Below are 27,905 nucleotides of genomic sequence, written 5' to 3' on the forward strand. Positions count from 1 at the left end.
GTCGCGAGAAGCGTCGCAATGAACACGTTCGTATCCGCACACTCGCCACGATGGCAACGCCGAGCGGCAGGTCCATGGGAGGGAGGAGGGGGTTGGGGTTGGCGGTCACTGTGACCCGTGGCCCCCGGGCGCGGCACGGCCTGTGACGATGTGGCGGCGACCTCACCGACCACGTAGTCCCCGAAGCCGATGGTGCTGAGCGTGATGAAGGAGAAGTAGTAGCTCTCGGCGTAGCCCCATCCCTCCACCGTCATGAACACGGCGCTCGGGATGAGCAGGAAGAGCGCGAACCCCACGCCCAGGAAGAGCCCCCCGCTCAGCAAACGCACCTGGCACTGGGGGGGGGAGGGGGGGGCTCAGCGTGGGAAGTTCCAAATGGCCTCAGGAGCCAACGGGAGTCTGGGGGACGCGGGGGTCAACAACAGCGGGCCGGGGGTCTCACCGCATCCCTCAGGGCAGCGCCTCTCACCCCGTGGGGGGGGGGGGGGGGGTGCAGCGAGCAGGCTGCGGCGTGGATACCGTGCAGGAGAAATGTGGATTGTGCACGGAGAACATCAGCGCCACATTACTAACACTAAACACAGTGATACACAACGTGAAACACAGTGCTTACTAATACAAAATACAGTGATGCACAACATCACACCAACGTCTTACTTATACCCATAATACAGATTTGTTTTGTTTTAGATCGCGTAAATATATAAATATGTCGTTAAAACCCGCCACCACCCGACACAGCCAACTAGTAAGGGTTTTCACGTCAACAGAACGTGCCAATTCGTCACGAGTACAGCACACCGGTTGTGTGTTGGAGAGGAAAGCCACATTTACAATCTGAGTACGACGTTTCGCCAGTAATTATAACTAGCTTCATCAGGCGACACCCATATTTCTGAAAGCCTACGTGTTAAACCTATACTAAACACACCAGCACACAACGTGACACACATTCCTCACTAACACCAACCTGTAGGCGTGGATTATGAACCTGACTGACACGCAACACAGCGACACGCAACATGCAACACGCAACATGCAACACGCAACATGCAACACGCAACATGCAACACGCAACATGCAACACGTGGCGTCACTTCTCGACAACTGCTTGGTGTGCTTAGATCGGTGTCCGGCCCCGCACCTTCGATTCGCACGGTTGGCCACGTACGGTGCGAAAGAAGTTCGACGTGCACACTCGCTGTGTCTCTGGGTCTGCGCCTCTGTGTGTCCGCGCCTGTATTTCTGTGCCTCTGTGTGTCCGCGCCTGTATTTCTGTGCCTCTGTGTGTCCGCGCCTGTATTTCTGTGTCTCTGTGTGTCCGCGCCTGTATTTCTGTGCCTCTGTGTGTCCGCGCCTGTATTTCTGTGCCTCTGTGTGTCCGCGCCTGTATTTCTGTGCCTCTGTGTGTCCGCGCCTGTATTTCTGTGCCTCTGTGTGTCCGCGCCTGTATTTCTGTGCCTCTGTGTGTCCGCGCCTGTATTTCTGTGCCTCTGTGTGTCCGCGCCTGTATTTCTGTGCCTCTGTGTGTCCGCGCCTGTATTTCTGTGCCTCTGTGTGTCCGCGCCTGTATTTCTGTGCCTCTGTGTGTCCGCGCCTGTATTTCTGTGCCTCTATGTGTCCGCGCCTGTATTTCTGTGCCTCTGTGTGTCCGCGCCTGTATTTCTGTGCCTCTGTGTGTCCGCGCCTGTATTTCTGTGCCTCTGTGTGTCCGCGCCTGTATTTCTGTGTCTCCGTGCCTCCACGTCTGCGTCTCCACGGTGGCAAGGTGTCACCACCCTCGCCGGGTATCCAGGAGGTCGTGGGTTCGATCCCAACCCTGGCCCCTCTGATCCTCGATGTGTTCTCTCATTCCCCGTGCTCGCTAGGATTTTCCTCCGGGTCCTCCGGCTTTCCCTTCTGAATTTAGAGTCAACATGCGTTTAGAGTATTTGGCTGCTATGAATTTCCACATAAGGGGCCGTTCATAAATGACGTCACGCACCTAGGGAGTTGGGGGGGGTCAGACATTTGTGACGATGTGTGACGAGGGAGGGGAGTTTGAGAAATGTGACGTCACATCAAAATGACAACACGTTCTACTTAATTAAAAATACTTCTAAATAAATGTTTTCTCCTACAACATCAGAGTGCAGCGCCACATTAAATACGCACTACAATGACAATAGTTTAAAGCGATTTGAAGCATGCTTTATTTGGGGGGGGCAGAGCTTTGTGACGTCACATTTGAGGGGGGGTCTGACTTTTTGTGACGACGGGGGGGGGGGGGGGCGTCAAAAATCGTCCAAAATCGCGTGACGTCATTTATGGACGGCCCCTAAGCCACTTCATTGAGGTGTCATTTGTGGCCAGGTCGCTTATGAAAAAGAGCGAATAGCTGAGTGGGCTTTAACTGATAAATAAAATAAAATAGTTGAAAAAGTGTCTATTTTTCAGTGTCTCCGTGTCTGTCTCCTTGTCTCTGTATCTTGATGTCTGTGTCTCGGTGTCTCCGTGTCTGTCTCTGTATCTTGATGTATGTGTCTCGGTGTCTCCGTGTGTGTGTCTCCTTGTCTATGTATCTTGATGTCTGTGTCTCCGTGTCTGTCTCCTTGTCTCTGTATCTTGATGTCTGTGTCTCGGTGTCTCCGTGTCTGTCTCTGTATCTCGGTGTCTCCGTGTCTGTCTCCTTGTCTCTATATCTTGATGTGTGTGTCTCCGTGTCTGTCTCTGTATCTTGATGTATGTGTCTCGGTGTCTCCGTGTCTGTCTCTGTATCTCGGTGTTTCCGTGTCTGTCTCCTTGTCTCTATATCTTGATGTTTGTGTCTCTGTGTCTGTCTCTGTATCTTGATGTTTGTGTCTCGGTGTCTCCGTGTCTGTCTCCTTGTCTCCGTATCTTGATGTCTGTGTCTCGGTGTCTCCGTGTCTGTCTCTGTATTTTGATGTCTGTGTCCTGGTGTCTCCGTGTCTGTGTCTCCTTGTCTTTGTATCTTGATGTCTGTGTCTCGGTGTCTCCGTGTCTGTCCCTTCGAGCAGCAGTGGGGCCGCTGTCCCTGGAGTCGTGTCCCCCCCCCCTCCCCCCGACCTCAGAGCCCCCCACGTGGATTGGTCACCTCACCTCCTTGAGCCCCCTTTTCCGCAGGGCCCCGGCGATCAACTCGACGCCGTGCAGGGTGGCCTGGCCCGCCTTGTTGAGCACCACCAGGTTGAGCGGAATCCCGAAGGTGGCGAAGATGGTGCAGAACACCTTGCCCGTCACGGTGGCGGGAGCCAGGTTCCCATAACCTGGGGGGGAGGGCAGAATGGAGGGGGGGGGGGGTAGCGGTTGGGCGCTGCGGTCGATCCTGTAGCCTGCGCAAACGAATTGGCCATAAGTGGCCCTCCTCACTCACTTCACGACGGGCCCTCAGGGCTCCCACTTACCGATGGTCGATACTGTGGTCCCCACGAAGAAGAAGGCCCCTTCGGGGTTCCAGTTGATGCTCTCGCGGCCCGGGCTGGTCGCCACGTGAATGCCGGCCTTTTGGGCCATGGTGATGGCCTGGGAGCACGAGCAGAGGGCCAGCGGCATTCACAAACTGCAGTTCTACAACCCGTGGCCTCCACCTCTCAACGATGGCCATCATCGCCATCACCGTACGCAACGATAATTCAATTTGTAACAATTTTATTTTGTTCCTGGGTAGTAAGTGTTATTTCTTGATTGCTTATGCCTCAAAAGTACAGAAAATGGCTATGGTTCCCCACAAACTTTGCTTTTGTGATCAGGACATTGATATCATCTTGGTTCTTTCGGTAAAGTCACGTAGAAGGGAAATAATAAAATAATACAAATAAAACATAATAAAATAATTCTCACGACGTTTCGGCCACAACGCAAGCAGCCGTCCAATGAAACACCACCACGCTGGTGGTGTTTCATTCAGACGCTGTCTCCCCGACAGACCTGGTCTTCACCTGTGTTTCATTGGACGGCTGCTTGCGTTGTGGCCGAAACGTCGTGAGAGTTATTTTATTATGTTTTATTTAAATTATTTTACTATTTCCCTTCTACGTGACTTTACCGAAAGAACCAAGATGAAGAATCCCCGCAGTCACGAAAGCTTTAAAAGGACAGTGATATTTTTAAATGTACTTATTTTCAATGAGAAAACGTGGTGTGCATTTGTGTCTTTCGGTCACATAAAGTCCTGGTCACAAAAGCAAAGTTTGTGAGCAATAATAGCCATTTTCTGTACTTTTGAGGCATAAGCAATGTAAAAATACCACTTTCTACCCAGGAACAAAAATTGCGTCACATCGTGTGATGATCTCCCCACTGGGGGTGGAAGCCTCCCCAAGCCGCCGCCAGCGCAACGGTTTGCTGCAAGGTCCAATCACGCGATCCGCTCTCGTCGCTCCGTCTCCCGTGGAAGGAGGTTTTGACGAACACTCTGACGCGTTCCGCTCCGTCACTGTTCTCAACCATCGCCCATTGCCCCTCCTGCCCTTGCCCGCGCCCCACTCGCTTTTACCAACAGCTTGAATGCTGCCATGAACCGGCATTGTGTTTGCCTTGATAACAACAACAACAACGTCAGCTTGTCAGCACCGCCGACTCCGCACGGCGTCCACCTGAGGGGCCACGAGGAGGAACCAGCAGCAGTCACGCAGTGGGCCCACGCTACCCAACGATTGCCCAAGCTCTGCGAACCTCTATATTCGCAGGCGTCTTCAGCCAATGAAAGAGTGTTTATTACATGTCGGAGTAAAACTGAGCAACCCAGAGAAAACCCACGTGCGCGTGTGGGCAACACTCTACCCCTAGACCAGGGGTGGGGGACGTCCGGCCCGCAGCCGTATAAGTCCCGCGAAATCATTTGGTGTGGCCCTGCCAAGGCAACCGCAGGCGGGACTCGAAATTCAATAAATCTAGGAGCAAACCTGGAAAAGCAGTTGCGAGTAGCAACATCATCATCAATACCAGCTCCCATCACACGCCTCACCAAAGAGACGCAGTTCCAGACATCACGTTAGGGGTGAGTTCATTAAATGTTTGACCAAATATAAATTTATAAGTTGATAATTTTGTATGGCCCGCGAATGATGTTATACATATCCAAATGGCCCTTGGCAGAAAAAAGGTTCCCCACCCCTGCCCTAAAAATATTGAACATTTGCTGTACTGCCTTCTCGTGACCTGCCAGAGGATGGCATCTAAACGTGTACACGGGAGGAGAGCGTCGTAGCGTGCACGCGATTCCACCCACACGTTGCTGCTGCCTGCACAGTGCTGGGGGCAGGCGGCCACGTGCGGTGAGCCCATGGTGCTGGACCACCGCGGCCTATCCCGGGCGGTTCTCACCGATGAGAGACGTTCAGCTCGAGAAGACATCGCTGCGTCTCTGCGTTAACGAACGGCATCGTTGCGATCCTAGTCCGCCTTCGATAACAAGATATAGCAGATCCGAATCTCCGTGGCGAAGATCACTCGGCAAAGTGATTTTTGAACCGGCCCTGACCCCCACCCCCTCTGTTTTAACCAAGGCCGTAGCCATGGAGTCAACATTGGGGGGGGGGGGGCAAATCTTCCAGGGGGTCTGGGGTCCCCCCCCCCAGAAAAAAAACATCTCAATTGAAAACGAATTTCCTGCCTACAATATAAAAAAAATCACTAACACATAGGATTGACTTTTAATAGTGTATTGTATTACATTGCTCTGTTTTTTATTTTTAACCTTTTCTTGTTTCATTGTATGTAATGGCAGAGATTAGAGATTCATAAAGTACAACCATAACCACAATCATATGAACAGAAATCTATTTTATAGCAATATATTGGGGGGGACATTTTGAGCTTATTTGAATATTGGGGGGGGGGGGTGCATGTGTCCCCTCCCCCAATATATATTATAATTACGGCCTTAGTTTTAACCCACCGGCACCGGCGAGCACGATGAAGTATGGTCTGAGCAACCTCCTCCATCCAGCAGTGGATTGACGAAGGGCTGTGTTGGCAGCAATTGAGCAACGTTCACAACCGGTGTTTTACTCCAGCCGGAGCGGTCCGGGAAGCGTTGCTCGTGGGTTTATATTGGCAACAAGTCACCTCGCATTATTCTTTTTACAGAAAGCTTTTCCTGTGAATATAGGGTACAACTACAAGCAAGGTGACTATTGTGGATAAGTGTCACGTGGTCGCTAGTGGTAGTGCCTTATGCCGAGAGTCTCTGCAGTTCAGCAGCCCAGGCGATGGCTCCTGCTGTGGTGGTACTGATGCTCTGCAGGGCTTTTGGCAAAGTTGCTGGGCACACGGACCCACAACGTCAGACGGCCGGCCAGCAACAAACGGCGCTGTTAGATAAGAGTTACACGGGTGTCGTAAATGGAGCAAGGTTTCTGTTGTTGTTAAGAGCTTAGCGGGGAGAAGAGACGTTGGTAGCAAGGGGACTCCATCGTGGAGGAGCGCGAGGGAAGGAGTGGAGAGAAGTGTTGCAACCCTCAGTGCGGTGAGCGGGTGGGTGAGCTTCAGGCGAGTGTGTGAGCAGGTGAGAGTGTGAGTGTGTGAGCAGGTGAGAGTGTGAGTGTGTGAGCAGGTGAGCGGGTGGGTGAGCTTCAGGCGAGTGTGTGAGCAGGCGAGTGTGTGAGTGCGTGAGCAGGTGAGTGTGTGAGGAGGTGAGAGTGTGAGTGTGTGAGCAGGTAAGTGTGTGAGCAGGCGAGTGTGTGAGTGTGTGAGCAGGTGAGTGTGTGAGCAGGTGAGTGTGTGAGTGTGTGAGCAGGTGAGAATGGGAATGTGTGAGCAGGCGAGTGTGTGAGCAGGTGAGTGTGTGAGTGTGTGAGTGTGTGAGCAGGTGAGTGTGAGAGCAGGCGAGTGTGTGAGCAGGCGAGTGTGTGAGCAGGTGAGTGTGTGAGTGTGAGAGCAGGTGAGTGTGTGAGTGTGTGAGCAGGTGAGTGTGTGAGTGTGTGAGCAGATAAGTGTGTGAGTGTGTGAGCAGGTGAGTGTGTGAGTGTGTGAGCAGGCGAGTGTGTGAGTGTGTGAGCAGGTGAGAGTGTGAGTGTGTGAGCAGGTGAGAGTGTGAGTGTGTGAGCAGATAAGTGTGTGAGTGTGTGAGTAGGCGAGTGTGTGAGCAGGCGAGTGTGTGAGCAGGCGAGTGTGTGAGCAGGCGAGTGTGTGAGTGTATGTGAGCAGGTGAGTGTGTGAGTGGCTGGCTGAGGTGCCATCTGTTGAGGAAGTACTGTAGGCGATCCGGAGTCTGAGACCAGGAAAGGCACCGGGCAGAGATGATCTCCCAAGCGAAAGGCTGAGGGAGGGTGGCGCTTGTGCACAGACTGCCCTATATGACATCATAACAACAGTCTGGACCGCTGGACGGGTACCGCAGGATTGGAAGGATGCCCTGGTGGTCCCCCTCTTTAAGAAGGTGGTTGTTACAGTCTGTGTGGGGACCACACAGACTGTAACAACTACAGGGGCATCTCACTCCTCAGTGTGCCGGGAAAGGTCCTGGCAAGGATTATTCAACATCGCCTTGCCAGGCACGCTGAGAAGAGGCGGTTTCAGGAAAGGGCGGTCCTGTACAGATGCCATATTTTCTGTCCGTCTGCTACAGCAGAGGTGTAGGGAATTCCTACAAGACCTACATCTCTGCTTTATTGACCTGGTCAAGGCCTATGATACCATCAGTAGGCCTGGGATCTGGGTTGTTCTTCGTGCTTTCGGAGTCCCTGACCCTCTGCTCACGATCATTAAGGACCTTCATGATGGTGAGCGGGCCCGGGTAAAACTACGTGGCCGGGAGTCGGAGCCTTTCCCTGTACACCTTGGGGTGCGACAAGGATGTCCTCTGGCTCCCATTTTATTTAACATCTATTTCGACTGCGTAGTTCGTGAAGCCTTCAATAGCTGTACCGGGGGAATTTCCATTTGGTACAGATGTAGAGGTGATACGCGCTGGGATTAGAGATCGTATGCCAGCGCGTAATGATTGGCTGTGTAGGTGGTGACGTGCGCTGACGGTGGAGGATCAGGGGTCAGCGCGGGGTCGTGGGTTACGGGGTACTGATTGGCTGTGGACGGGTGACGTGCTGAGAGGGAGTGATCGGGTGGCAGCGCGGTGTGATTGGTGGAGGAGTGTTAACACGCGCTGGGGAAAACGGATCGTAGAGAGAGTGCGTCGTGATTGGTTCATTAAGGAGCGATGCTCACGTTGAAGTACGCATCAGCTCCGCCTCTCGTGAGCAGGGGCTATAAAAGGGGATGCACACAGGCGTGAGGGCAGTGTGTAACCAGCGAAGAATGAAGACGGGGATGAAGACCTAGGGCCCTGCGGTACCTAGTCCCGCTGTCCTAACGGGACCGGGACTCTGTGTAACCCAGAGGCGAGTGTAGTGTGTGTAGCCATAGGCGTAAGGTCTACACGAGCCGAATGCAGTGTATTGTGTAGCCAGGGACATAGGGTCTACACGAGTCGAGTGTATTGTGTAGCCAGGGACATAGGGTCTACACGAGTCGAGTGTATTGTGTAGCCAGAGGCGTAGGGTCTACACGAGTGAAGGGTATCGTGTGTAGCCAGAGGCCTAGAGTTTACACGAGAGTAGTGGAGTGTGAAGTCGGAAGAAAGGAGACTACACGTTGTATTTTGATACGTAAAGATGTAATAAAAGTGTGTTCCCGTCAAGAAGTTCCTGCCGTCAATTCCCATACTTCAACTGGCGTCAGAAGTGAAACGGTCTTCCAAGCATGGATACAAGGAGGAACCGTCGGACCCACGGGATTGACCACGGGGACAACCTCGACGACGCGGGTCAACTGGCATCGGGGGGTGAGGAAGAGGAGTTGCCCACGGGGCAGGATCCGCCGACGGCGCCGGACGAGCCACGGGGGACTGACGCCGTGCTTCGCGAAGCGCACTCCCGTCTGGCGGAACTGCTGCTCGCCGCCGCGTCCATCTTGGCGGAAATCAGCTCGTCGGGAGGAGCGGGAACGGCGGCCGACGTTCTGCAGGGTCGCCCTGCAGATTCCCGCCAAAACGATTTGCCGATGGCCGCCATTTCATCTGCACCGACTTTTGGCGGGAACGGCCATCACCACGTGGCAGTGGTTCTCCATGCGCGCCCGCTGACGTCACCAACGCGCGCGGCGGACCGCCATCACATACCCGCCGATGGGGCCGCCATCTTACACACCGGCGGGGCGGCAGAGAGGAAGCACGAGGAGGAGGACGACTTCATTTTTCAGCAGCGCCTTCCCACGTTGTCAGCCTTCAAGGCGGAAGGCGGGGATTGGAGCCAATTTCAGCGCAGATTTTTGGCGCATCAGGAGATGTCCGCCTGGTCCGACGCTACGGCACTGCGGGCACTGCCTGCCATGCTGGATGACAACGCGCTCGCGGCCTTCACGTCCGCACGCAGGACGGACCGCTCCACGCTCAAAGATGCGCTGGCTCTCATGGCCAAGGTCTATGGTCCTCCCTCCGCGTGCCGCCATCATTTTTATGCAAGACGGAAGGCGGACACGGAGACCGTGCTCGCCTACCGCACGGCGTTGCTTGCTCTCGCCGACGCCGCGTTCCCTCGTATGGACGAGGAGGGCCAAGATGCCATGGTTTTGGAGCAGCTGCTCAAGTTGGCGCAGGACCTGGGGGTCCCCATCAACACGGCCGATGAGACCGATATTTCATCCTTACGGGTCGCCACAAGCATACAAGCGCACGAGGTCCTTCAACGTAAACAGGGAGTCGTCTGCAATGCTGCCGTGGCCTCGACTCCGGGCCCAGTTGTCACCGTGACCCAAGTCGTCAGCCCACGAGAGGAGGCGTTCATCGCGGGACGACCGGGGGACTGGAGATCGGGGGGTCGTTCGTCTCTGCGAGCGGCCCGCAAGCTGGAGCAACCGAGATCTCCGACGACTGTCATCACCTGCTATAACTGCGGCCTCCGGGGCCACGTGGCCTCCGGTTGCCGCGCCCCACGTCAGCGCGCCATGGGACCTCGGCTGGACGACGACCAAGGCCCCAAGTCGTCCCTGCAAACCCCGGCAAGTTGCGGCACCTCACATGCTCGGCCCGCATACTCGGCACATATGGGTCGTCGCGTTGCGGCGGGGGAGAGCCGAGTAGAGTTCGGGGATTCGGTTCAGAGAGGGCGATTCGGCCGGGACCGGGGAGACATTAAATGGTCGGAGTTGGGGCACAGAATAGTGGCTGCCTCAGCGGGTTCATCCGTAGTTACCGGATCTATTGATGGGGTCGAGGTCAGGGTGTTGGTGGACACGGGGGCATCGGCGACTATTATATCGGATCTCATTTATAATATTCTCCCTGTACAATGTCGTCCGCTTCTTCCGGTGGATGTGCCATTTTACGCCGCTAACGGGGGATCGTTGGGCATTATCGGTCAGATTAGGGCATCCATTTGCATTGGTGATATCAAATTGTCGGGACCCGTTTTTGTTTCGTCCTCCCTGGCGGTCCCTTGTCTATTGGGCACTGATTTTTTGGCAAAAATGCCCATCAAAATTCTCATTGATCAGCGTTGCATTGAACTACCATCGGGTCGCCGTATTTCATTTTTGACGAGCCCTAATGAAATTCGGACGGCGTGCGCTACCATACAGGCGTTAGCGACACAGACCGTGCACGTGCCCCCGGGTTCACAAATGTTAATTCCCCTCCGGTTGCGGAAGCCATGGGTGAAAGAGGCCTCGGAACAGGGCATGCTTTTGGGTCCTTCTAATAGGGCTGTTGGAGGTCTCGATTTGTCGGTGGCTCACACTTTGGTGGGGGCTGACAGGGATCCGTTTGTGATGGTTTTAAACGCTGGGGCGCGGCCGGCCGTCATTCAGCAGGGCACCGTGCTAGCTCACGCGGCGCGGGTCCCTGCGGAGGAGAGGCTGGTTGCGCAGGCGGATCCGAGTCCCACGAAAAACGTTACATTGAAGGAGGACCTCGATTGGGTTGATTCGCTGTGCGCGGACTCTGACGATTTATCAGCGGTACAGTTGGGTGCGCTGCGCGGGTTGCTCATTGAATTTTCGGATGTCTTCAGTAAACATAAGTATGACATTGGGTGCACGGACCTGCTACGCCACCACATTGAAACGGGCGATGCGGCACCGGTCAGGCAAAATCCCTTCCGACTGAGTCCTGCTGAGAAGGAACATGTTCAGTCGGCAGTTAACGATATGCTAGAAGCCGACATTATTTCGCCTTCCTCCAGTCCTTGGGGAGCGCCTATTGTGCTCGTTAAAAAGCAGGACGAGTCCCTGCGATTTTGCGTCGATTTCCGTCGCCTGAATAAGATCTCTGTGGCCGACGAGTATCCGCTCCCCAGGATGGACGAGTCTCTCGACGCATTGTCTGGTGCGCGATACTTTTCGACTCTTGATTTATTATCCGGATTCTGGCAGTTGCCACTCGACGAAGAGTCTAAGCCTAAGACCGCATTTCGGACTCCAGGGGGCCTGTTTCAGTTTAACCGGTTACCCATGGGACTTCACTCCTCTCCGGCGACGTTTCAGCGTCTTATGGAATTGGTTTTGTCGGGCTTGCAGTGGGATACGTGCCTCATTTACCTTGACGATGTCATTGTTTTCGGTAAAACGTTTGAAGAACACCTCCAGCGATTGAGGGGGGTGTTCTTGCGAATGCGATCGGCTAAATTAAAGTTTAAACCGGCCAAATGCCACCTTTTTCGTAAATCCGTGAGGTACTTGGGTCACATTGTCGACTCTTCGGGGATTTCTACCGATCCTGCGAAGACGGACTGTGTCAGTTCGTGGCCAACGCCCACGTCAGTGTCAGACGTACGCAGTTTCATCGGTTTTGCTTCGTATTATCGCCGATTCGTTGAGCACTTTGCCACCATTGCAAAACCCTTGCACGCTCTAACGGCGAAAGGAGTGAAGTTCCGATGGGGACCGGAGGAGGAGGCTGCATTCTGCTCCCTCCGGGACGCCTTGGTTAGGGCCCCACCCTTGCGCTATCCGGACTTCGCGAGTCCCTTCTTGCTAGACACGGACGCTAGCAACACGGGCATTGGGGGAGTGCTGTCCCAAGTCGTTGGAGGGGTCGAACGAGTGGTCGCCTATGGTAGCAGGGTGTTGTCGCCGGCAGAGCAGCGCTACTGCGTCACCCGTCGCGAACTGCTTGCCATTGTTTTTTTTGTACAACAATTCAGGCCATATCTCTATGGTCGTCATTTCACGGTCCGGACGGACCACGCGGCGCTCCAGTATTCATTGCGGGTCGCCCAGCCCTCGGGCCAATTGTCGCGGTGGTTGGAAGTCCTCCAAGACTATCAGTTCACGACTACGTACCGTAAAGGCTTGCGACACACAAATGCCGATGCCCTGTCGCGGTTGTTGCCTTGTCACAAATGTGCGTGCTTATTGGGATCGGCGCGCTGTAAACCGCCGGTTACGGAAGGTAGGGAGGCGTTGGTTGCGGCCGCGAGCACACCAATTGGGGATGGTCCCGCTACCCCTGGGGGTCAGGACTCGCTGCTCTCAATGTCATTGATTGAGTGGGGCCATCTCCAAATGGCGGACAGCTCCCTGCTGGCATTGCGCCGCAAGACGGGGGGTTCCGAAGGTAACCACGACCGAACTGGCTCCTACGAGCTTAAGCAAGGCCTATTGATGAGATGGGACAGTTTGTCCCGGCGGCATGCGATTGTGGTGCCTGCTGCTGTGAGGGGGAAGGTTGTCTTGGCCGCACACGAACGCCTCTTGCATTTGAGAGTTAACAAAACGCTTGCCCTGCTTCAGCGTGACTATTATTGGCCGGGAATGGGGGGTGACGTGGTGAACATTCTGAAGGGTTGTGTTGAGTGCGCCAGACGGAAACCACCGCCTGTGCCAGCTAATCCACCGCTGCAATCCATCCAGGTCTCGCGCACTAACGAGCTCGTTGCACTCGACATTCTGGGGCCTTTTCCGGTCACGCCTAGGGGTAATAAGTACCTGTTGGTGGGGGTCGAATATTTTACCCGGTGGCCTATGGCGTGGCCACTCGCCAACCAGTCGGCGGCGGCTGTGACGGACGCCTTTGTCCAGGGCTACGTCCTGGACAAGGGGGCTCCCGAACGCTTGCTGACTGACCAAGGGAAGAATTTTTCGAGTAAATTACTGCAAGAGGTGTGCGACCTGTTGGGTACCAAGAAGGTGCGTACCTCCCCGTACCACCCGCAGACGGACGGGATGGTGGAGAGGCTTAACAGGACATTGACTTCTATGTTGTGCCAGCAGGTGTGTGAGGCGCATGTTGATTGGGACCTGCAGGTCCCTGGGGTCCTCGCCGCGTATAGAATGGCCCCCCATGCAGCTACGGGATTTTCCCCGTTTTATCTGATGTACGGTCGGGAAGCCGACCCGCCCATGGAAACGCAGCTGGGTCTGTCCGCACCACGAGCAAATTCGAAATTGGCAGAGCATATTAAATTTAATATTCATAAGCTGACAGAGGCAAGGGAGGCCGCACGGCTTAATTCACGGGCTCGCCAAATTGCAAACGAGCGGTTGCGGGCACGGAAGGTGTCCGTGCACAATTGGGAACCAGGTGACAGGGCCTGGCTGCATTGCCCGCAGGCACCTTTGGCTACGTCGCCTAAATTGTTGAAGCCGTGGCGGGGACCCGTGAAGGTCGTGCGGGTTGCACGCCCCCAGTGCGTTCAGATAAAATGGGGAAAACGCCGTTAGTACGTCCACCCCTCCCGACTGAAACCGTTCTCGCCTCCGTATGGCCTCCCCTTGTGTCATGAGGGCCGAGCATGTGACGTGACCAGCGACCCTGAGGGGGAATTGTCTTTGCCTGCTCCTCACATGTCTCCGCCTGATCCGCTCCCAGGTGTCTCGGAACTGACAGCTGCCGACCACCGGCGGCCGGATCTTGAGCAGCCGGAGCCACCGGACGGTCGCCAACGTCCCGTCCCATACGACGGACCGGCCAGACGGACTCGCGCTAGGTCGCGCTACTTTGTGTGACCTGCCACGTGAGGAGTCGAGGCAGCCGGAGCGCCTCGGCACTGCGTTTAGTCACAGAGACACTTGGCGCGTTCGGTTTCCGGTGTTCGCTTTTATTGTGTTCGTTTTCCGGTGTTCGCTTTTATTGTGTTGTTCGTCGGGCTGTATATTGCTTCATATTTAAGTGTTGTGTTGTGTTGTTGTTGTTGCGTTACGGGGCACACTGAGAGGTGGAGTTTCTTTGTTACTGCATTGACGTTAGGTTGTGTTGTTGGTTAACAGCCGGGCCGGCTGCAAGCTATGTGGGAGGGGGTGATGTAGAGGTGATACGCGCTGGGATTAGAGATCGTATGCCAGCGCGTAATGATTGGCTGTGTAGGTGGTGACGTGCGCTGACGGTGGAGGATCAGGGGTCAGCGCGGGGTCGTGGGTTACGGGGTACTGATTGGCTGTGGACGGGTGACGTGCTGAGAGGGAGTGATCGGGTGGCAGCGCGGTGTGATTGGTGGAGGAGTGTTAACACGCGCTGGGGAAAACGGATCGTAGAGAGAGTGCGTCGTGATTGGTTCATTAAGGAGCGATGCTCACGTTGAAGTACGCATCAGCTCCGCCTCTCGTGAGCAGGGGCTATAAAAGGGGATGCACACAGGCGTGAGGGCAGTGTGTAACCAGCGAAGAATGAAGACGGGGATGAAGACCTAGGGCCCTGCGGTACCTAGTCCCGCTGTCCTAACGGGACCGGGACTCTGTGTAACCCAGAGGCGAGTGTAGTGTGTGTAGCCATAGGCGTAAGGTCTACACGAGCCGAATGCAGTGTATTGTGTAGCCAGGGACATAGGGTCTACACGAGTCGAGTGTATTGTGTAGCCAGGGACATAGGGTCTACACGAGTCGAGTGTATTGTGTAGCCAGAGGCGTAGGGTCTACACGAGTGAAGGGTATCGTGTGTAGCCAGAGGCCTAGAGTTTACACGAGAGTAGTGGAGTGTGAAGTCGGAAGAAAGGAGACTACACGTTGTATTTTGATACGTAAAGATTTAATAAAAGTGTGTTCCCGTCAAGAAGTTCCTGCCGTCAATTCCCATACTTCACAGATATAATGGGAGGCTGATCGACGCCCGAGTGCGATCAAGGGATGGCTCCCTATTGGTCAACCACGTTATGTATGCCGATGATTTGGTAATAGCTGCTCATTCAGAAGAGGAGTTGGAGACGCTGCTGCTGAGACTGGAGCGTGCCACTAAGAGGTGGGGCCTTACCATCAGCCCCACCAAAACTAAGCACCTGCCTGGGTATTTTGTACCATCGGACACTCCACCCCCACAACTCCCAATCGGTGATGGGGCAGTTGTGGAGAGAGTGGAGAGTTTCCCATACCTGGGCAGTGTGCTTATGACCGGCTCCAGTTTATCAGCAGAGGTCTCACTCCGAATCAGTCGAGCGGCAATATCTTTTCATCGGTTGCGTAACGCTGTGTGGAAGCTACCTGGTCTGTCGCTCCGCACGAAGCTTCAGGTCTTCTCGGCCACGGTCATTCCCTCCCTTCTCTACGCTTGCGAAACGTGGACCCCCCTAATGGAGCATCTTCGTCGGTTGGAAATATTTAGGCTGGCCTGCCTACGATCCATCCTGGGTTTAACCAGGCTGGATTGTGTGAGGAGCTCACAAATCCTTGAAAGATCTGGGCAAAGTCCCATCGGTGAGCTCCTCCGGCAGGCAAGGCTGCGTTGGCTGGGTCATGTAGCCCGCATGCCCAGCTACCGCATGCCTAAACAGCTTTTGTTCGGCCGGATCGAGGGGGCTAAACGGGCGCGGCACGGGCTAGAGAAGAGATGGAATGATGTGGTACAGGAGGACGTGGAGCTGAGTGGACTTGCCGATGACTGGTACCAGCGGTGTCAAGATCGGCCTCAGTGGAGGAGGCTCGTGAAGGACGCTACTGGGCAGTTGGAGGCAGTCGCCCTCCAACAACAACGGAGGGCGGAGGAGCGACGTTCACAAAAACGAGCGGAGCACCGGGTGGCTAAAGCACAGCAAGTTGGTACAGTAGGGGGCACAGGTGGTGCATCAGCCAGTCATCTCGGTCATCTCGGTCAGTCGACCTGTGGCACCTGCTGGGTCTGCCCCGTGACCTCCTGCCAGCGGGCGTTCGACACTTCACGTGGCCTCAAGGTGCACTTAGCCTGGCACAAGCGTCGTGGTGACGTCACCGCCACTTAGTGGCGAATGGCGGTTGTTGTTGTTGTGTGAGCAGGCGAGTGTGTGAGTGTGTGTGAGCAGGTGAGTGTGTGAGTGTGTGAGCAGGCGAGTATGTGAGCAGGTGAGTGTGTGAGCAGGCGAGTTTGTGAGTGTGTGAGCAGGTGAGTGTGTGAGTGTGAGCAAATGAGTGTGAGTGTGTGAGCAGGTGAGTGTGTGAGCAGGTGAGTGTGTGAGTGTGTGATCAGCCGAGTGTGTGAGTGTGTGAGCAGGCGAGTGTGTGAGTGTGTGAGCAGGTCAGTGTGTGAGTGTGTGAGCAGGCGAGTGTGTGAGCAGGTGAGTGTGTGAGTGTGTGAGCAGGCGAGTGTGTGAGTGTGTGAGCAGGCGAGTGTGTGAGTGTGTGAGTGAGTGAGTGTGTGAGTGTGTGAGTGAGTGTGTGAATGAGTGAGTGTGCGAGTGTGTGAGTGTGTGATCAGGCGAGTGTGTGAGTGAGTGAGTGTGTGAGTGTGTGAGTGAGTGTGTGTGTGAATGAGTGAGTGTGTGAGTGAGTGTGTGAGTGAGTGTGTGAGTGTGTGAGTGGTTATTGGGTGAGTGAGTGAGGAAGCAAACGACTGGACTGAATCAAATCTGCATGCAAGCTTTCACGAACAGGATTACGATTCATTACGGGAGACCCTTGAATATCGCGGCTTTGCCGTTCGCGGTTTCGGCCTATCGCGGGCAACCTTTTAGTGTGCCACTTTAGCTCCACGTAAGTGCTGTGTCAGTGGCTGATACCGTGTTGCGGGGCGGGCGAGCCACGTGAGGCAATGGCATCTCAAAGTTTGCTCTGCAAGCATCTCGCGGACAAATAACCCGCAGCAAGCCTGTTGACAGACTGTTGGGGCAAGTGCTGTTCGTGAGCGCCCGCGAAGGCCGGAACGGCACACGAGGGAGGTGGGTGGCCGTCATTGTGGCGATGTTTTTACACCGCACCAGTTGCTCACGAGAGGTTCAGACAATCGTCACCGGCGTTGGGGTGGTAGTCGACCCCAGGTCGTCGGGTTCCTCACGCCGCGAGCTAATCGGAGCACTACACCGCTCCCCACTCGCGGACAAAGACACACACACAAAACACCCGCCTAGGATCATCATCAGTATTTGTGCGACTATTTATTGTCGAGGAATGTTTTTGTATCGAGTTTTTAGATGTCTTTTTCAATTATTTGTTTTTAGTTTCTTACGCAGACATTACAGAACTTATTTCAATTGTGATGCGTCTATTTTAGGTTGCCGTGTCCCTGACCACATTATTTAGGTAAAGCATACGTATTAAATATCGCGGGTTTGGCTTCCGCGGCAGTAACTAATGCCGGAGTGAGTGAGGAGGTGGGTGGGTGGGTGGGTGACGAGTGCCTGGGTGAGTGCTGCGGGTCATCAATCACCCCGAATGCTGCTTCACTTTAAATTCTGTCCCGCGCAAAGTGACGTGAACCCGCGCGTGCCTCCCCAGGTGAGGCAGCAGCATGAGCAGGAATCCGCCGTCGGCAGAAGTTGGATTCGTCCTTCAGACGGCAGCAATTGTGGCGGTGCTGGCGGTGCTGACAGTGGCGTAGCGGTGCACTGCCAACACCGGTGACGATTATATAAGCCGGTCCTGGGCCTCACTCTAAATCGATTCAGTCTCAAATGAGTAGCTGGTGCTGTGTGTAAAATCATCGCCACTGGGAAGAGAAACGGGGTCGGGCGTGGTGCTGGCCACCCACCTCTTCGTGTGCCGTGCCGGCCTTCACAGGTGCTCGCTAACATCACTTGCCCCAACAGTAAGGCTCCAAGGGGGGTCTTTGGTGGCAGTGCTGCTGGCGGTACTGGTGGAGGAGGCTCGTGAAGGACACTACTGGTCAGTTTTGAGGCAGTCGCCCTCCAGCAACAGAGGGCAGAGGAGCGACGCTCATTGCAAAGAGCGGAGCACCGGCCGGCTAAAATGCAGCAAGTTGGCACAGTAGGAGGCACAGCTGATCCATCTCAGTCAGCCAACCCGTGGCTTCTAGGTCTGTCCCGTGACCGCCTGTCAGCGAGCCTTCGACACTTCGCGTGGCCTCAAAGTGCACCTGGCCTGGCACAGGCGACGTGGTGACGTCGCCACCACTTAGTGGCGACTGGCGGGTGTTGTTGCTGGATGTGGTGGCGCTGGTAGACATATCTCCATCTGGTACAGATACAATGGGAGTCTATCGAATGCGGTCGAGGGATGGCTCCTTATTGGTCAACCACGTTACGTCAGCTGATGATCTCACTCAGGGAAGGGGTTGGAGGCGCCGCTGCTTGACCTGGCGCGTGTTTACGATCAGCCCCTCCAAGACGAAACACCTGTCTGGATATGTTATGTCATCAAACACTACGCTGCCTAAACCGCCCATTGGCGGGGCAGTAGCGAAGAGGTTTCCATTCTCTGGGCAGTGGCCTATGACCAGCTCCAGTTTGACAGCAGAGGTCTCACTCCGAACCAGTCGAACGGCATTATATTTGCATTGGCTGCGTAAAAATGTTTGAATGGTACCTTGTGTGTCGCTCCGCACGGAACTTCGGGTCTTCTCGCCCCACAATGATGCCTTCCCTTATCTATGCTTGGGAAACGTGGATGCCCCTAATGGAACATCGTCGCCGGTTAGACATATTCAGGCTGGCCTGCCTTCGATCCATCCTGGGTTTCACCAGCAGGCTGGATTGTGTGAGGAACTCACAGATTCTTGAAAGATCTGGGGGGACAGTCCCATCGGTGAGCTCCTCCGGCAGGCGAGGCTGCTGCGTTGGCTGGGCCATGTCGCCCTCATGCCCAGCCACCGCATGCCTAAACAGCTTCTGTTTGGCCGGATAGAGGGGGCTAAACGGGCACGGCACGAGCTGGAGAAGAGATGGAATGATGTGGTACAACAGAATTATGGAGTTGAGTAGACTTGCAAATGTCTGGTACCATCCGTGTCAAGAGCAGCCTCTGTGGAGGAGGCTCGTGAAGAACGCTTCTGCGAAATTGGAGGCAGTCGCCCTCCAGCAACAACGGAGGGCAGAGGAGCGACGCTCACAACATCAGCCAGTCGTCTCAGTCAGTTAACCTATGGCACCTGCGTCTGTCCCGTGACCTCCTGACAGTGCGTGTTCGACATTTCACGTGGCCTAAAAGTGCACATAGCCTGGCACAAGCGCCGTAGTGGCGTCACCGCCACTTAGTGGCGAATGGCGGCTGTTGTTGTTGTTAGTGCTGGTTGTGGTGTTGGTGATGGTACCGATGATGGTGATGGTTGTTGTTCTGGTGGCGGTGCTGGTGGCGGTGCTGGTGGTGGTGCTGGTGGTGGTGCTGGTGCTGGTTGTGGTCGTGCTGGTTGTGGTGGTGGTGGCAGTGCTGGTGACGGTGCTGTTGATATTACTGATTGTGGTGCTGGTGATGATGGTTGCTCGGATTACAGACGGCGGCTTTGGCACGGAGCCGATTCTGCGGGTCGCGGCTCATGTTGGGGCGTGTTATTGTTGTTGTTATTATTGTTGTTATTGTTGTTGTTGTCGTTGAGTGGCGGGTGCATTGCGGAGAGACCGGGACAGGGCAACACCGCGGGGAGAACAATGAGGCCACAGTGGTGGCCGAGGGAGTGGGGCGGGTAGGGCGCGCTAGTGACGTCATCAGATGCAATTTCAGAAATTCTCGCGGTGTGGTAATGAACTGTCCCCCCTCCCCTCCCCCACGCCGCCCCCGCCGGCAGTACGGGCAGTGCACGCCACGCCTGTGGCTCATGACACCGCCTGTCACGTGCTGCTCGTGCCCCTGTGTACTGCCTGTACTGCGTGTGTCTCTGTGTACTGCCTGTACTGCGTGTGTCTGTGTACTGCTCGTGTCTCTGTGTACTGCCTGTACTGCTCGTGTCTCTATGTACTGCCTCCACCACGTGTGTCTGTGTACTGCTCGTGTCTCTGTGTACTGCTCGTGTCTCTGTGTACTGCCTGTACTGCTCGTGTCTCTGTGTACTGCCTGTACTGCTCGTGTCTCTGTGTACTGCCTGTACTGCGTGTGTCTCTGTGTACTGCCTCCACCACGTGTGTCTGTGTACTGCTCGTGTCTCTGTGTACTGCTCGTGTCTCTGTGTACTGCCTGTACTGCTCGTGTCTCTATGTACTGTCTGTACTGCGAGTGTCTCTGTGTACTGTCTGCACTGCGTGTGTCTCTGTGTACTGCCTGTACTGCTCGTGTCTCTGTGTACTGTCTGTACTGCGTGTGTCTCTGTGTACTGTCTGTACTGCGTGTGTCTCTGTGTACTACATGTGTAGAGGAGTAGAGGGGAGTGGTGGCATCGTGTGCGCTGTTCGGTGCGGTGACATCACGGGACGTGGGGTCGCATGCGCTGGGCAGTGCACGTGACGTCACCCCTCCTAGGGTATTTAAGGGAGACCCCGTGACGTAAGCAGAGTCACTGGAGGAACGGGGATAGTAGAAGGGGTAAGAGGGAATCTGGGATAGTGATATGTGTTAATAAACCCTGGCGGAAGCCCCTAACTCACCTCCGTCTCCGAGTACCTCCGTCTACTGCTCAACAACTGGTGTCAGTAGTTTACACCGTCGCCAACATGTCTAAAGCGGGCGCACGGCGTAAGAACCCACCGGCACATCACTTGTAGGGTGCCGAAGGCGGAGAGGAGGCTCCAGCAGTGACCCCGGAGCCCGGGACCCCGGTGACGGTCCCCATGGAGACGAGCGGGCCGGAGCGGGAGGAGTCGGCTGCGGGGAGTGCCAGCTCACCGCCGCCGCACTCGGCCAACCGGCCCGCACTCGGGACGGGAGCAACCGTCACCCGCCAACGTTGAAACCGCCGCCGTTTTCCCAGCGACCGCTCCACCGGAAATGGCCGCCATGTTGGCTGCGACGCAATCCGCGGTGGCCATGTTGGCTCGGGAGCCGTATGCGGCCGCTGCTACGGCTGCGACGCGGCGGCCGGCGGACATTGTTGCTGCGACGCCGCAAGTCGGCACCATGGCTGCCATGGCGACCGCGACGCCGCGTCTCTCTACCGACGCGGCCGGGGTTTCTCGGCACGCCGCTCCTGCGGGACCAGCCGCCGGCGACGACGCGGCTTCACATCAAGCTGCGCCCGCCGGGGGGGCCCCGGGTAAGTACGCGTGTGCCGTCCTCGCCGGGCCGGCGAAATGGGCCGCGGGTGCTGCCGCGGCTCCACCTGTCGCCGCGCTCACGGGGCCGGCCACCGGTGATGCCGCGGCTCTGCACCTCGCCGTGCCTGCGTCCCTTGTCATGGATGATGCCGCGGCTCCGTGTTATACCGCCGCGTCTTCGGCGTGGCCCATGGAGGCCGCAACGCCGCGGTGCCTCGCTGCGTCGCGAGAGGTTGCCGCGGCTATGGCCGCTGTCCCGCACCTCGCTGCGCCGGCAGGGTGGGCCGCGGGGGCCGCAGCAGGCCCGAATTATACCGCCGCGTCTTCGGCGTGGCCCGTTGAGGCTGCAACGCCGTGGTCCCTCGCCGCGTCGCGGGATGACGCCGTGGCTTCGTACGCCGCCGCTGACAGGTGGGTCGCGAAAGCGCAGGCGCCTTCACACCTCGCTGCATCTACGGCGTGGCCCATGGGGGCCGCAACTCAGCTGCACTTCGCTGCGTCTACGGCGTGGCCCATGGGGGCCGCAACTCAGCTGCACTTCGCTGCGTCTACGGCGTGGCCCATGGGGGCCGCAACTCAGCCGCACTTCACTGCACCTACGGCGTGGCCCATGGGGGCCGCAACTCAGCCACACTTCGCTGCGCCTACGGCGTGGCCCATGGGGGCCGCAGCACCACCGCACCTTTCCGCGTCTTCGGCTTGGCCCGCGGGAGCCGCAATGCTGCCACCGCCGCACCACATCGCGTCCGCCGGGTGGCCCGCAGGTGCCGCTTGGCTTCCACACCTCGCGGCGCCGCGCGGCCAATGGCAGCGCCAATTACCCGACGTTGCGCCATTTGTCGCGCAAGGGGGCGACTGGTCGGCCTTCCAGGACCGGTTCGACGCCGCATACATGTCGGTCGGCTGGTCCATGGAGGAGGCCTTGCCGGTGCTTCCGACCTACTTGGAAGAAAGGGCTCTGCAGGCCTTCAAGTCCATCCATCCGGCCAATCGGGCTACACTCCTGGCGGCCATATCCAAATGGCCAACGTTTTTGAGCCGCCGTTCACCGCGCAGCTAAAGTTTTCATTGCGGCGGCGGGAGGAGGGGGAACTGCCACTGGCCTTCCGCTGCTCGCTCCTGGCACTGGCGCAGGCTGCATACCCTGACCTGTACGGCAGGGCACTTGATTCTATGGCCTTGGGGAAGCTGCTTGAGCTGGCAAGGGAGCTAGGAATTGCTCTGTCGATCAACAATGATCGGCAGATCACATCCTTGGCGGTTGCCGAAAACATTCAGGCGGACCACTCCCTCCGCCAACGGCCTCAGATGGCGGCATGTGCGGGGGTCCCGGCGCCGGACGGGGGGGCCACCTCTCAGGGGGTGGACACCCTCGCGGCCCTGGCGATGCCCGATCGTCGAGGAAGGGGGGCGGGTGGTCGCCGTCCGGAGCAGCAGGGGTGGCCGGGACCTTCCCGTCCGCAGGAGGCGGACACGGTGGCCTGCTTCCGCTGTGGTCAGCGGGGCCACATTGAGCGGGGCTGCCGGAATGCCCTGGGGGCCTTTGGAAAAGGGACTCCACCTTCTCCCAGACCCTCCTTGGCATCGGGTCCGGGGCCCCAGGCCCCTACCGAGTGAGGCCGACAGAGACCACCCGGTCACCGGAGGCCACGGCGGTGGGCCTGTTGCCCGCTGACGGGCCACCTGCACGGGTGGCGGACACCGCACGGGGGAGCGGGCCAGCAGCGCATACCCACTCGAGGGGGATGCGGCTCCGGTGACGACCCTGATGGCCGTTCAGCGGACCCAGCCCCTGGCGCCCGTTCGGCGCTATTCGGCGGATGAGGCCTTCGGGCTTTTGGTTTTTTTGTTGTTGTTGTGGTTGTTGTTGCTGTTCTGCTTGAGGGGCCGTGCTGCCCTAAGGTTGAGTTTTCTAGCAGCCAGTTTTACCTTCAGGCACACAAACTCGTGATTATTCGGTCTTCGGTCCGGTGTGGGGCCCCGCTTGCGGGGTGATTGCAGCCGGGTCGGCTGTTTTTTTTTCACGGGGGGGGGGGGGGGTGAAGTAGAGGAGTAGAGGGGAGTGGTGGCGTCGTGTGCTGTCACCCCTCCTAGGGTATTTAAGGGAGACCCCGTGACGTAAGCGGGGTCACTGGAGGAACGGGGATACTAGAAGGGGTAAGAGGGAACCTGGGATAGTGATACGTGTTAATAAACCCTGGCGGAAGCACCTAACTCACCTCCGTCTCCGAGTACCTCCGTCTACTACTCAACACATGCACTGCGTGTGTCTCTGTGTACTGTCTGTACTGCTCGTGTCTCTGTGTACTGCGTGCGTCTCTGTGTACTGCCTGTACTGCGTGTGTCTCTGTGTACTGCTCGTGTCTCTGTGTACTGCCTGTACTGCTCGTGTCTCTGTGTACTGCCTGTACTGCGTGTGTCTCTGTGTACTGCCTGTACCGCGTGTGTCTCTGTGTACTGCCTGTACTGCGTGTGTCTCTGTGTACTGCCTGTACTGCGTGTGTCTTTGTGTACTGCCTGTACTGCGCGTGTCTCTGTGTACTGCCTGTACTGGGTGTGTCTCTGTGTACTGTCTGTACTGCTCATGTCTCTGTGTACTGCCTGTACTGCGTGTGTCTCTGTGTACTGCCTGTACTGCGTGTGTCTTTGTGTACTGTCTGTACTGCGTGTGTCTCTGTGTACTGTCTGTACTGCTCGTGTCTCTGTGTACTGCCTGTACTGCGTGTGTCTCTGTGTACTGCCCGTACTGCTCATGTCTCTGTGTACTGTCTGTACTGCACGTGTCTCTGTGTACTGCCTGTATTGCTCGTGTTTCTGTGTACTGCCTGTACCGCGTGTGTCGCTGTGTACTGCCTGTACTGCGTGTGTATCTGTGTACTGCCTGTACTGCTCATGTCTCTGTGTACTGTCTGTACTGCACGTGTCTCTGTGTACTGCCTATACTGCTCATGTCTCTGTGTACTGCCTGTACTGCTCGTGTCTCTGTGTACTGCTTGTACTGCATGTATCTCTGTGTACTGCCTGTACTGCTCTTGGCTCTGTGTACTGTCTGTACCGCGGGTGTCTCTGTGTACTGCTCGTGTATCTGTGGGCTGTCTGTACTGCGTGTGTCACTGTGTACTGCATGTACTGCGTGTGCCTCTGTGTACTGCCTGTACTGCGTGTGTCTCTGTGTACTGCCTGTACTGCTCGTGTCTCTGTGTACTGCCTGTACTGCTCGTGTCTGTTTACTGCCTGTACTGCGTGTGTCTCTGTGTACTGCCTGTACTGCTCATGTCTCTGTGTACCGTCTGTACTGCACGTGTCTCTGTGTACTGCCTGTACTGCTCGTGTCTCTGTGTACTGCCTGTACTGCGTGTGTCTCTGTGTACTGCCTGTACTGCTCGTGTCTCTGTGTACTGCTTGTACTGCGTGTATCTCTGTGTACTGCCTGTACTGCGTGTGCCTCTGTGTACTGCCTGTACTCCGTGTGTCTCTGTGTACTGCGTGTGTCTCTGTGTACTGTCTGTACTGCGTGTGTCTCTGTGTACTGCCTGTACCCCGTGTGTCTCTGTGTACTGTCTGTACTGCGTGTGTCTCTGTGTACTGCCTGTACTGCGTGTGTCTCTGTGTACTGTCTGTACCGCGTGTGTCTCTGTGTACTGCCTGTACCGCGTGTGTATCTGTGTACTGCCTGTACTGCGTGTGTCTCTGTGTACTGTCTGTACTGCGTGTGTCTCTGTGTACTGCCTGTACCGCGTGTGTCTCTGTGTACTGTCTGTACTGCGTGTGTCTCTGTGTACTGCCTGTACTGCGTGTGTCTCTGTGTACTGTCTGTACCGCGTGTGTCTCTGTGTACTGCCTGTACCGCGTGTGTATCTGTGTACTGCCTGTACTGCGTGTGTCTCTGTGTACTGTCTGTGCTGCGTGTGTCTCTGTGTACTGTCTGTACTGCGTGTGTCTCTGTGTACTGTCTGTACCGCGTGTGTATCTGTGTACTGTCTGTACTGCTTGTGTCTCTGTGTACTGTCTGTACCGCGTGTGTCTCTGTGTACTGTCTGTACTGCGTGTGTCTCTGTGTACTGCCTATACTGCGTGTGTCTTTGTGCACTGCCTGTACTGCGTGTGTCTCTGTGTACTTCCTGTACCGCGTGTGTCTCTGTGCACTGTCTGTACTGCTCGTGTCTTTGTGTACTGTCTGTACTGCGTGTGTCTCTGTGTACTGTCTGTACTGCGTGTGTCTCTGTGCACTGTCTGTACTGCGTGTGTCTCTGTGTACTGCCTGTACTGCGTGTGTCTCTGTGCACTGTCTGTACTGCGTGTGTCTCTGTGTACTACCTGTACCACGTGTGTCTTTGTGTACTGTCTGTACTATTCGTGTCTCTGTGTACTGTCTGTACCACGTGTGTCTCTGTGTACTGCCTGTACCGCGTGTGTATCTGTGTACTGCCTGTACTGCGTGTGTCTCTGTGTACTGCCTGTACTGCTCATGTCTCTGTGTACCGTCTGTACTGCACGTGTCTCTGTGTACTGCCTGTACTGCTCGTGTCTCTGTGTACTGCCTGTACTGCGTGTGTCTCTGTGTACTGCCTGTACTGCTCGTGTCTCTGTGTACTGCTTGTACTGCGTGTATCTCTGTGTACTGCCTGTACTGCGTGTGCCTCTGTGTACTGCCTGTACTCCGTGTGTCTCTGTGTACTGCGTGTGTCTCTGTGTACTGTCTGTACTGCGTGTGTCTCTGTGTACTGCCTGTACCCCGTGTGTCTCTGTGTACTGTCTGTACTGCGTGTGTCTCTGTGTACTGCCTGTACTGCGTGTGTCTCTGTGTACTGTCTGTACCGCGTGTGTCTCTGTGTACTGCCTGTACCGCGTGTGTATCTGTGTACTGCCTGTACTGCGTGTGTCTCTGTGTACTGTCTGTACTGCGTGTGTCTCTGTGTACTGCCTGTACCGCGTGTGTCTCTGTGTACTGTCTGTACTGCGTGTGTCTCTGTGTACTGCCTGTACTGCGTGTGTCTCTGTGTACTGTCTGTACTGCGTGTGTCTCTGTGTACTGCCTGTACCGCGTGTGTATCGGTGTACTGCCTGTACTGCGTGTGTCTCTGTGTACTGTCTGTGCTGCGTGTGTCTCTGTGTACTGTCTGTACTGCGTGTGTCTCTGTGTACTGTCTGTACCGCGTGTGTATCTGTGTACTGTCTGTACTGCTTGTGTCTCTGTGTACTGTCTGTACCGCGTGTGTCTCTGTGTACTGTCTGTACTGCGTGTGTCTCTGTGTACTGCCTATACTGCGTGTGTCTTTGTGCACTGCCTGTACTGCGTGTGTCTCTGTGTACTTCCTGTACCGCGTGTGTCTCTGTGCACTGTCTGTACTGCTCGTGTCTTTGTGTACTGTCTGTACTGCGTGTGTCTCTGTGTACTGTCTGTACTGCGTGTGTCTCTGTGCACTGTCTGTACTGCGTGTGTCTCTGTGTACTGCCTGTACTGCGTGTGTCTCTGTGCACTGTCTGTACTGCGTGTGTCTCTGTGTACTACCTGTACCACGTGTGTCTTTGTGTACTGTCTGTACTGCTCGTGTCTCTGTGTACTGTCTGTACCGCGTGTGTATCTGTGTACTGCCTGTACTGCGTGTGTCTCTGTGTACTGCCTGTACTGCTCGTGTCTCTGTGTACTGCCTGTACCGCGTGTGTATCTGTGTACTGCCTGTACTGCGTGTGTCTCTGTGTACTGCCTGTACTGCTCGTGTCTCTGTGTACTGCCTGTACCGCGTGTCTCTGTGTACTGCCTGTACTGCTCGTGTCTCTGTGTACTGCCTGTACCGCGTGTGTCTCTGTATACTGCCTGTACTGCGTGTGTGTCTGTGTACTGTCTGTACCGCGTGTGTATCTGTGTACTGCCTGTACTGCGTGTGTGTCTGTGTACTGCCTGTACTGCGTGTGTCTCTGTGTACTGCCTGTACCGCGTGTATATCTGTGTACTGCCTGTACTGCTCGTGTCTCTGTGTACTGCCTGTACCGCGTGTGTATCTGTGTACTGCCTGTACTGCGTGTGTCTCTGTGTACTGTCTGTACTGCGTGTGTCTCTGTGTACTGCCTGTACCGCGTGTGTCTCTGTGTACTGTCTGTACTGCGTGTGTCTCTGTGTACTGCCTGTACTGCGTGTGTCTCTGTGTACTGTCTGTACCGCGTGTGTCTTTTTGTACTGCCTGTACCGCGTGTGTATCTGTGTACTGCCTGTACTGCGTGTGTCTCTGTGTACTGTCTGTGCTGCGTGTGTCTCTGTGTACTGTCTGTACTGCGTGTGTATCTGTGTACTGTCTGTACCGCGTGTGTATCTGTGTACTGTCTGTACTGCTTGTGTCTCTGTGTACTGTCTGTACCGCGTGTGTCTCTGTGTACTGTCTGTACTGCGTGTGTCTCTGTGTACTGCCTATACTGCGTGTGTCTTTGTGCACTGCCTGTACTGCGTGTGTCTCTGTGTACTTCCTGTACCGCGTGTGTCTCTGTGCACTGTCTGTACTGCTCGTGTCTTTGTGTACTGTCTGTACTGCGTGTGTCTCTGTGTACTGTCTGTACTGCGTGTGTCTCTGTGCACTGTCTGTACTGCGTGTGTCTCTGTGTACTGCCTGTACTGCGTGTGTCTCTGTGCACTGTCTGTACTGCGTGTGTCTCTGTGTACTA

General features: G+C 55.8%; 1 protein-coding gene across 1 annotated transcript in view; it reads right to left on the bottom strand.

The window, feature by feature from the left end:
- The window catches only part of LOC133341476 (potassium channel subfamily K member 16-like), a 42,175-nt gene that overhangs the window by 3,323 nt on the left and 10,947 nt on the right, over positions 1–27,905 (bottom strand). The window contains exons 2-4 of the mRNA XM_061550147.1: positions 3,405–3,522; positions 3,100–3,266; positions 167–335 (exon numbers count right to left, since the gene is read on the bottom strand). Coding sequence (XP_061406131.1) covers positions 167–335; positions 3,100–3,266; positions 3,405–3,522 — 454 coding nt within the window. The remainder of the gene's footprint in view (positions 1–166; positions 336–3,099; positions 3,267–3,404; positions 3,523–27,905) is intronic.

The sequence above is a fragment of the Lethenteron reissneri genome, chromosome 11 (genome assembly GCF_015708825.2).
Source record: "Lethenteron reissneri isolate LAM-NWPU_2019-01 chromosome 11, ASM1570882v1, whole genome shotgun sequence".
In the NCBI taxonomy this organism is placed as follows: Eukaryota; Metazoa; Chordata; class Hyperoartia; order Petromyzontiformes; family Petromyzontidae; genus Lethenteron; species Lethenteron reissneri.